The sequence below is a fragment of the Bos grunniens genome, chromosome X, assembly GCF_055505025.1.
Source record: "Bos grunniens cultivar Pamir isolate PY7600 chromosome X, Bosgru_T2T1.0, whole genome shotgun sequence".
In the NCBI taxonomy this organism is placed as follows: Eukaryota; Metazoa; Chordata; class Mammalia; order Artiodactyla; family Bovidae; genus Bos; species Bos grunniens.
The window spans coordinates 51,805,994-51,816,076 of NC_141194.1; the positions used below are offsets into that span (position 1 = coordinate 51,805,994).

Here is a 10,083-nt window from a genome sequence, read left to right on the forward strand (position 1 = left end):
ATGATCCTCCTTTCCCAAACCCATAACTCCTGTCTAATCATGAGGAAAATACTAGACAAATCCCAATTGAGGGACATCCTGCAAAATACCTGACTAGTATTCCTCAAATGTTGATGACTCCAAGTCATCAAAAATGAGAAAAATCTGAGAAACTGTCACAGCCAAGAGGAGCCTATGGAGACATGATGACTAAATGTAATGTGTCCTAGATGGCATCCTGGAACAGAAAAAGAAAATTTAGTGAAAACTAAGGAAATATGGACTTTTGTTAATAATGTTTTGATATTTGTTCATTAATTGTGACAGACATATCGTACAAATGTAAGATGTTAACAATAGGGGGAACTGGTAAGGTATACTGGTAGGGTATAGGGACACTCTCTGTATTATCTTTGCAATGATTTTGTAAATCTAAAACTTCCAAAAGATAATATTTTAAAAATCTCCCGTATCCTTCCCCATCACGCCATTCTCACCTTAGGTATAGCATCAACTTCCTCACTGCTCTCCCTCCCTCAAATCAATGCTCCTGCTAGCCAGCAGAGGGCATGATGTAAAACACAAATCAAACCTTCTGAAGCCTTCCCCAAAATAAGAGCTGCTGTTGCTGCTAAGTCACTTCAGTAGTGTCCAACTCTGTGTGACCCCATAGACGGCAGCCACCAGGCTCCCCCGTCCCTGGGATTCTCCAGGCAAGAATACTGGAGTGGATTTCCATTTCCTTCTCCAACGCATGAAAGTGAAAAGTTAAAGTGAAGTCTCTCAGTCGTGTCCGACTCTTAGCGACCCCATGGACTGCAGCCTACTAGGCTCCTCCCATCCATGGGATTTTCCAGACAAAGTACTGGAGTGGGGTGCCTTAAGTTCGGGAGGTATATGGCAGAAGACATACCCAGATGTCTGGGATCTCTGCGTAAGTTATTATGATTCATAAAGAATCTGGGAGGTTTCTGTGGTGTTCGTGGGAATAAATTTTCTGTATCCAAAACGTAAAGCCATTGGGCCTTTCCTTAGATATCTCCCAGATAAAGCCTGTCTTTCAGACGTCCGACTCCTGACCGTTCCCGCCCTGCCCCCACTGCTGCTGCTGTTAAGTCGCATCAGTTATGTCCGACTCTGCGCGACCCCAGAGACGGCAGCCCACAAGGCTCCCCCGTCTCTGGGATTCTCCAGGCAAGAACATAGCTACATAGTAATTTTCCTTTTCTCTTCCTTTGAAAAGTAGTTAAAGTGTTAGTCGCTCAGTCGTGTCCGACCTTTTCCGACTCCATGGACTGTAGCCCGCCAGGCTCCTCTGTCCATGGAATTCTCCAAGTAAGAATATTGGAGTGGGTAGCCATTCCCTTCTCCAGGGGATCTTCCCCACCCAGGGATCCAACCTGGTCTCCCGCATAGCAGGCAGATTTTTTACCGACTGAGCCACCAGAAAGCCCTGCTTTTCTCTCTATGCAAACTCCCCAGCCAGGGCTCTCTTTTCTTGCCTTCTCTCCCAGGTACAGCCCCAGAGATCATGCACCTTCTTCCTGAGAGAGCACTTATGCATTACTGGATTAAATCCTAACTGATATCATTTTTATTTCACTACATGCGAATGAAAAAAATGGATTCCTCTAGATCCCCCTCTCCCAGCTCATACTAGGCCCGAGGAAAGGTTTGACGCACGATAAATAAAAAGATCACTGAATAAAATGTTCCAGAGCGCAGGGCGTTTCTGTGCGCATGCGCGGAGGGGAAGGCGTGGGACGCTGTTAGCTACCTGCCTGGGTCTACTGCGGCCTCCGGGAGAGGGAGGGGCTCCCTCAGCCTCGCCCTGCCATTGGTCAGGATGGTCCGCATTGACCTGACGCAACATCTCTGCGGTTGGGAGGAGCTCGCCCCTAGCCAGGCACCCCCACCCCCAGTAACTACCATCTTCCTGGCCCCTGCATAGACGAGGCGCCTACTTGCGGGCCTGTGGGAACGGAGACTGGCTGCTGGGGACCGCGCACCGAGTGGGACAAAAGACTCGAAACAGCACTTTGAATTTGCTCACACTTTTATTAGGATTACCAGGGTCCAGAGGGAACGAGGCGGGACTTCTGGGGGAGGGGGACAGGAATACCGCAATGGCGAAGCGGCCTTGCATAGACACCGAGGCGGGCTAGCGGGCGCAGCTGGGAAAGGCGAGGGGTGGAGGAAAAGAGAGAGACTTGGGAGAACAGGGTGGCAGCAGAGCCCCCCAAGGCCACAGCAGCCCTCCCCGCTTCGGGATTAAGGGTGTCCACTCCACACAGCACGAGGAGGGGGATAGAGGGGCCCTGACCAAAGCATCACAATAATACATTTAGCAGCACACAGAAGCCTGCGGGGGAGGAGGGCTAAAAGGAAGGGGGAAGCCCCCATTCCCTCCCCCCAAAATAATAATTTCTCAATTACTAAACCATAAAAATAAACTTTAAACCCGTGTACGAAGTCAATCACCCCCCAGAAGTGCAATGCGGGGCCGCTCGGCCCTAGCTGATAGGGAGGGCAAATGGGGCAGGGGGAGAAGGATATAGAGAAGCAGCCCCTGAAGGGGTAAGACGTTTATCCCATTTGGCCCCTCTTTCCAGGGATGGCCCAAGGGTTTTGGACCTGAAGCACCTTCTCCATGTCGGAGTCTTCTGAGTCTTCTCCTGAGTCGTCTTCGATTCCTTCCTCATTGCTGTTCTCACCTTGCTCACTGCCTGCACAGGACAGAGAATCAAGGAAGGGAAAATGGAAGAGGGTGGTTAGATGGACGGGTAGGTATCACTCTTCACAGGGAACAGAGCCCACAGTCAGGTTTTGGGGAGCCTGGGATCACTCATCAAGCACCTCTGCTTGGAACAAGCAGCCAAGTATGTGTGTGAGAGTAAGGGGCAGTGGGAGGAAAGCAGGAAGGCAGGGTGGGCTGCCCCTGTCCTAATTGACACATCTCTGAAAGTAGCTTTTTCTCCCAGTGTATGCAATGTGTGTGTCTCTTCCTGAGCTCTGACTTCAGCTGAATAAACCTTCTATTCATCCAGAGGCTGCTCCCTCTTTTTCCCTGGTGTGATTCAAATAGGCCTGTCTTCTTTGGCCCAATTCCCCACCCCTGCTCCCACACTAGGGTTGTGCAGATAACTCTGCCTCCCCTTTTCTGAAAGGAGATGCCACTGAGTAGGAGGGGATGAGGCCGGCAATTCCCTCAGTTTCCCTACCTAAAAATATGTCTAGATTAAATCTACTCACTCATTCAACTCCTCCTTTCTTGGTGCCCTCAATGGAAGTTTGCCAGGGATACCATGGCCAAAACTCCCAGGAGTGGCTGGTCCTCCTGCTCCTTCTACCTCCCCCACGGGGCTGCCTCTCCTCTATTTGCCTGCCTACAGCCAAGCTCAAACACACCCCTTGTCTGCCTTCTGCCATCTACTTCTTAGCCAAGGTTTGATTTTATTACCTTAACCCCTGCTCATCCCTTCCCCTTCCTATTGTGGTCTGGTTCTACCCCTACCTAGCCACTGAAACTACTCTTCCCAAGGTCACAGATGATCTATTCAGCTGCTAATACAACGAACACATCCCGGCCCTCATTTTACTTGTCCTTTCAGGACCACTGGACACTGCTGACAATTCCTTCCTTCTCAGAATGTTCCATGACCTAGTTCTCCTAACTCTACCCTCTCAGAGTCTCAGTTTCCCCATCTATAAAAGGAGGATAATAGTACCTACTTCTTAAGAGTTGCTGTGAGAATTAAATTACTTAAAGCAAGAAAACCCTTAGTACAGTGTCTGGCACATAGTAAACACTTCATTAATGTTAATTGGACCCAATTAACATTAACTGGCCCCAGAATCCAGATACAGGATTCTGCCCTGGCTTGTTACCTACCTCCTTTCTTTACAATTTCTGACTTCCCAGACATACCACTAACCACCTGCCTCTCAGACACCTGTACCTGTGTCCAACAAGCCCTTCCAACTCCATGTTCTTCTCTGCATCCCACCAATCATACTGCCATGCCATTCCCCATCTCATGAAATGGTGCTTCCTTTGGCCAGTCATCCAGGCCAGAACCAAACATGGCAGTTACCTTAAATACTGCTTTCTCCCTCAACCCTCCATGTGCAACCCTTCCTCAGCATTTCCCAAAATGCTTTTTTTGGTGGACAGTGAACAATGGCTTCTGTGATCAATGTTTGGGAAATGCTGACTTCCACAATGTTTAAATAGGTTTCTTAGAGTAGGATTTATCAGAGCCTTTCAGGTGCCAATGTACATGTGACTCTACATAAGGACATTATTGTATGCAGTATTTCCCCAATATATTTGACCACTGAACCTTTTGTGAGAACCTTTTGGTGAAGGGTCTTTAGAAGACAACTTGGTAAACCCTGACAAACAGACTATGCATTTTCAGCCTTCTAGGTTCTTTTTCATGTGATCCCTTCCACCAAGAATGCCCCATAATGCTCCTTAATGTGAAGGCAGCCTCCAATTCAAATGTTACTTTCTTTCTCTAGTTCTCCCCTTCCTAATTCTTGGAGATACGATTAGCTCCTCCCTCCTCTGGGATCACTGAGCACACTGTTCACTTCACCCCCAGCTCCCCAAGCAAGCCTGGGAGTTCCCAGAAGGCCAGGGCTGGGTACAGAGTGTGCTGAATTACAATGTGTTTGCCACTTGTTTCCCTCTGTGTGTGAACCTGTCTTAATTTACCACCCACTACCTCCTATCTTTTCTCTCTGCTTCATTTGTCTTGTGCTCTGTTACAACCTATCTGCCTATCACCAAGAACTGAAATTTGTTTCTTTGGTTTTGTTATGTTTGTAAATTAAATGTTTCCTGGCCTTGCTTAATTTAAAAACTTACTGAGAATGTTTTTTTCTTTTCTCCACAAGAGCAGATTGTGCTCATGCCTTGATACTCTGACCCTGGCTGGATTTTCTCTGACAGAAGAGAAAGGAGGTAAGACAAAAGATGAGGGTTCAAAGAAAAAAACAAAACATAAAAGGTAAGGGTCCCGCTCACCTTCCTCACTGCCCTCCTCCTCTTCCTCCACTGACGATTCTTCTTCAGAGATGTTCTCTACTTCGTCCTCATAGTCATCCTGGTTGGTATTGTTATGGTGATCCTTGTCAGGGTCTTCAAGGTAATTCTCGTAGTCTTCAATGTCTCGGTCGTCATCATCACTGCCTTCATTGTCACCTTCGTTGCCATCATCATCACTACCTTCGTTGTCACCTTCATTGCCATCATTATCTTCAATATCACTGCCATCATTGTCTCCTTCATTGTCACTGTCACTGCTGTCCTGGTTGTTGCCATTGCTCCTTTGGTTGCCATCTTTGGGGTTCTCATCACCATTGGGGTTCTCATCAGCATTCTCATCGTTGTCATCAGGGTTCTCTTCGTTCTCATCAGTGTTGTCATCTTCAGGGTTCTCACTATTGTCATTGGTACTCTCCTTGTCATCAGCACTCTCATTGTTATCAGTGGTTTCGTTGTCATTGGGGCTTTCGTTGTTGTCGGTGGTCTCATTGTGGCCAGGGCACTCGCTGTCACAGAGGCTCTCACTGATGTCAGTTATCTCGTTGTCAGTGGTCTCGAAGCAGTCAGTAGTCTCCATGAAGTCAGAGATCTTGACGTCATGAATGGTCTCATTGTCGGTGATACCATCACTGTCTGAGGTCTCTCCAATAATGTCTTCCATGATGTGATAGTCATCAGAGTCATCCATGATCACCACTTCATATTCATCCTTGTTTTTACTGTGGGGAAGTCTGGGGTTGAGTATAGGGTTGGTGGGAGGTGATGTACCCAGAGCAGACAAACACTGAAAGGTGGTAACAGGGGAGGCAATAGGCTACAAGGGTTCCCAGGGATGAGGCTAGGTGGGGAGAGTCCCATTTCTGCCCCTGAGAGCATAACCTCAGCCAATCACACCCCATTTCTAGGCAATATGTTTTACCCACTTGTAAAACATATTGGATTGGATCATCTCAAAGGTCCCTGTTGGCTCTATGAATACTGTGTGACACTAGCTTAGTCTTTGCCCCACCCTTAACAAACCACCTCTCAGCCATCAACCCTCTGCCATCACCTTTCTTCTTTTTCTTGCTTCTTTCTGCTTGTTCTGTAGCCCCCTTCTCCCATCATGTAGTAACGCACAGGGTTAACCCACAGGTCATTCTTGATAATCTGTTGAAAGAGACAGGGGAAGAGAGCTATGAGCACAAGTCCCAGAGGCTACTCCCAATCCCCCAGGCACCTAAGGGTAAGCCTAGCAAGGTTTTCCCTGGTAATGCCAGGAGGGGCCCCACCTCAGCAATCCTGTCAGCCTCTGGGAGGCTATGGTTTGAGAACCAGCTGAAGAAGCTGTGGTTGGCGTCCTGGTTCCCGTGCCTGTGGGCCCGAGGTTCCTGGCCCCGGTGCCAGCGAATTGGGGTGGAGTGAGACACCAGTCGGCCTGGGGAAAAAGGAGGCTATAGAGAGGGCACTGGACAAGGTTAGATGGAGGGATGAATTTGCTCTGGGGCTACCTCTTACCTGAGCGGTTGCGCTGGAACTCCTTGACAATCACCATATTTGTGAAGTAGGGGTTTGTCTGGAAGTATAGCTTCATTTTGTAGCCCATGGAGATATGTCTGAGATCCTGTACCTGCTCAGGGTGGGGGTAATGGTGGAATTCCCACCACACTGTGGCCCCTCCCACCCAATCCCCCCTCACCTCCAAGGACCAGATTCCTTGCCCAGTCCTAGTAGAAAAGATCTCTTTGGCCTGACCTGCAGGTTGGTCAAGTAGCGGAAAATGTCTTCATCGCGTTGGTTGATCAAGATTGAAATTTTGGGGTGGTTGAGGAACTGATGGAGGGAGCAGTTTAGGTCAAGGAGTGACTGTTCAATGAGAAGGAGGGAAGGAAGGCCAGGCAGGGCTATGCAGGGCAGAACAAAAGAGAGGCTGGAGCAGAATTCCTTTTGTGCTCATGTGATGTATGTGGAGCAAGTAGGTCATGCAACAAGACCCATACTTTTATTCCCATGATACCATGTGGTGAGAGCCTGTGTTTAAAAATATCAAACCTCTATATTAGGTGGCCCTGCCATGGTTCATATCTGCTGTGTGTTTGGGTGCTGGGAGTCTATACCCAAGTGATGTTGTGTCTCTGAGTGTTCACAAAAGACATTGTGTGTCTGGGGGTTAAAGGCCCACATCCAAATGATACTATATCTGGTTGCTGATGGCCTGTTGTCACATGATGTTATATATTTGGGTGTTATGGTTATGTGTCCACATAATGTTGTGTGTCTGTCTGAGAGCTCATGTCCAGGTGATGGTGTGGTCTGGGTACTGAGGACCTGTGGCCACATAATACTGTGCCTGGGTACTGGGGGCCTGTGATCATGTGATATGTATGTATGACAGTGTCAAGTGTCTGTGTCCATGTAATTCTATTAGGATGTTAAACCCATGTGTTTCTAATATGTTACATGGTTCCCCAGAGATCAGCTTATCACCAACAGTGAATTATTATTATTTCCTTCATTTAACTTCTTAATCTCTATTCCTAGATACCCCTTTTCCTTATTCTTCAGGGCTCTGGCCCCCTCCTCTCCAGCCAGGATTGGGGTCTCACTAGAATCTAAGTAGAAACCTAGGCATGCACAGCCATGTGTGACTTGGGTACCCTTTCTGGGCCAATTCTCTGCTGTATGCCCTTCCCCTCCCTCTTCACTGTCTCTGAGTCAGTTTATCTTCCATGTCCCCCTCTCCCCACTCCTCCTTTTACCATCTCTGATCCAATTTTTCTGCTGTGTGTCTCTGTCCTCCCCCTTTCACTGTCTGTGATCCATTTTCTTTTAATGCTATGCTCCTTCTCTTTCCCTTTCCCATATGTGGTCCAGTTTTAATGGCCCCCCCTCCCCCTTCACCATCCCCAGTTCAGCTTCTCTGATGTTTTGCCACACTCCTTCCATCCCTTCTCCAGCAGACTTCCTCATTCTTCCAACAGGGGCCCGCCCCCACACCCTTTCACCCAGTCTGTCGCTCCTCCCACCGCCCCCCACCCAATTCTGGTCATGGGCTCCTGGCCCATGAGTATAGATGACAAGGATACTGCTTTGACCCAGAAGCCTGGGATATTCTGGATGATAAGATCTCTGCGCTCCAGGAAGGGTCTCCGCATCTGGATGAACTTGCGCTTGAGACGGAGGAAGGCCTTGCCAGCCTTGATATTCACCGCCTCCAGGTCTAGCTGAATGTTTTCCAGAGCCTGCAGGATGCACTCTATCTTCTCAGCATTCTTCTCTGGGCTTTCCCTCTTCACCTTCCTGGGCTTCCTCTTCCTCCTCCTCCTCCTCTTCCTCACGCTTTCCTTTTCATCCTCGTCGTCATCTTCCACGATGATGACGGTCTCTTCTCTCCCTCTTGGACCGGCTAACCTCTGGTACCCCCGCCCCCCTGCGCTACAGGTTTCTAGGGCCTTCTCTCCTGCAAAGCTGCTGGGCTCCGTCACCTGGAAGTCAATCTCCAGGCTTTCCCCAGAAACCTCTGAGGGAGAGAGCGTTTCTAGGCTCTCCGCGAGAGGGGGCGACTCCCCGTACCCTGACTCGACTGCGGGCTCCCAGCCGGGACCCCCAGCCCCCAGGGTGAAGTACGCGCGGATACCCCCCTCCTCGAGAATGACATAAGGCGGAGGCGGGGGCAGAGCGGGGCCCAGTCCCACCCCCCTCATGTCAGCCAGCACCTGTGCCGCCTCGGTTTCCTCCTGGAGCCTCGGGCGCTGCTGAGGTGGAGGCAGGGGCAGGCGCAGGAGAGGAGGAGGAGGAGGAGGAGGTGGCGGCGGCGGCGGCAGCAGCAGCTCGCTCTGAGGGGGCTCAGAGCCACTAAGGCGGCGGGCCTTGGCCGGAGGCCCTTCATCTGCGCGGTCCATGGTGACCGCGTTCGCACAGCTCGGCCCTTCGCGCTCGGCCGGGCCGCCGCTGCTCGTCACACCTGAAGCGAAAATGCCGAGCTTCACGCGACCAGCTCCGCTCTCAGCCTCGCTGTGGCGCTCCCTCCCACAGCTCCTGCCGTACTCCCTCCGCGCCAATCGTCAGGCCCCGCCCCCTCATGACGCCAGGGGCCGTCCCGCCTCGCCATTGGCTGCCGGCCGTCGCGGCAGCCCTTGCGCCCCCTAGCCCCCCGCCTGCTCGCGCGCAATCTGCTTGCCAACACCGCACCTCATCACTTTCCCATTGGCTTCCCTCAGGCCCGCCAATCACCCGGCTGACTCCCTCAGCGACCGTCCGGACTGTGCAGGGCGATTGGCCGCGGGGAGATCTGAGGGGAAGAAGCCCCTCTCCCTCAGCCTCCAATGTTTTATCCAATGGGAAAAGTACCAGTGGTTCTGAAGACCCAAACGCAAAACAAAAAACAAGCGCAAGCAGTGAGCAGGATGTGCTCAGATAGACTGGAGAGCCTCGCTGTCATTCTCTCCCTCCTCCCCCCTCCCCGTCAGCAACTACGCACTTCTTAAATCTGCCCCTTCCCCTCAGCCCTGCTTTCGCCACTGCAGCGGCGAAATCGGAGGCGGCAAACTCGGGGCTCGGGTGGCCCTGAAGGAGCTTGGGGTTTAGAAATCGAAGGTCTTTTGGGGCCAGGTTTTGACGTGGCGTTTCCCATTTCTGCAAAATGGCTCTAGCAATAATAATCACACCAAAAAACTAACTTCCTCTGCGTCATGAAAATTATTGTGATTCTTTCTAGGACTTTCTATTTCTTCATCAACTCCATACTTCTTTCCACCCTTTCCTCTCAATTTCCTCAGTGTATGCTGCTTTTGATTGTATTTTAGATTTTGGGCGGGAGGAGGGGCAAGTGGATGGTCTCTCATGAGGCACAGTGGTGGGGTTCTGACTTCCGTCTGGGATTCGTGTCACAGGTCTGCTTCTCACTTTGAAACCCTGACAAAATCACTGCCTTTTTCTGAACTTGTTTCCTCTCCTCTAAATCAGGTGTCACTAAAAAGACATTTAGAAAACTGCCCATTGCAGTCTTGTGGTAGCAGAGAATTGGAGACACCTACAGACACATCATCCAGGAGAATGAATAAGAAAAATGT

General features: G+C 50.2%; 1 protein-coding gene and 1 long non-coding RNA gene across 5 annotated transcripts; one reads left to right on the forward strand and one right to left on the reverse strand.

Annotated features, from left to right (window-relative positions):
* The first annotated feature begins 1,895 nt into the window (after nt 1-1,895).
* LOC147340336 (uncharacterized) lies at nt 1,896-9,686 on the forward strand. Its single transcript, XR_015159343.1, has 3 exons — nt 1,896-2,762; nt 4,887-4,948; nt 9,232-9,686. It is a non-coding gene; the product is annotated as an uncharacterized LOC147340336 (long non-coding RNA).
* TSPYL2 (TSPY like 2) lies at nt 2,018-9,029 on the reverse strand. 4 transcript variants are annotated; one of them, XM_086388695.1, is made up of 7 exons: nt 8,098-9,029; nt 6,767-6,844; nt 6,530-6,641; nt 6,304-6,449; nt 6,084-6,181; nt 5,012-5,751; nt 2,018-2,705 (listed from the first exon to the last, which is right to left on the reverse strand). In XM_086388695.1, exons 1-7 carry the CDS (start codon nt 8,911-8,913, stop codon nt 2,566-2,568), a joined length of 2,130 nt encoding a protein of 709 aa, XP_086244821.1. In that variant the 5' UTR covers nt 8,914-9,029; the 3' UTR covers nt 2,018-2,565. The 4 variants fall into 4 exon arrangements, with proteins under 4 accessions (XP_086244821.1, XP_086244820.1, XP_086244819.1 ...); XM_086388694.1 differs by having other exon boundaries at nt 5,012-5,763; XM_086388693.1 differs by having other exon boundaries at nt 6,767-6,877.
* Nucleotides 9,687-10,083: the final 397 nt, after the last annotated feature.

Coding starts and splice junctions, on each gene's coding strand:
- TSPYL2 (XM_086388692.1), bottom strand. CDS start 8,913: ATGGACCGCGCAGATGAAGGGCCTCCGGCCAAGGCCCGCCGCCTTAGT. Junction 6,878..8,097: donor CAGGCTTCTGGGTCAAAGCA/GTATCCTTGTCA, acceptor CTCATTGAACAG/TCACTCCTTGACCTAAACTG. Junction 6,182..6,303: donor AGGCTGACAGGATTGCTGAG/GTGGGGCCCCTC, acceptor CTCTTTCAACAG/ATTATCAAGAATGACCTGTG.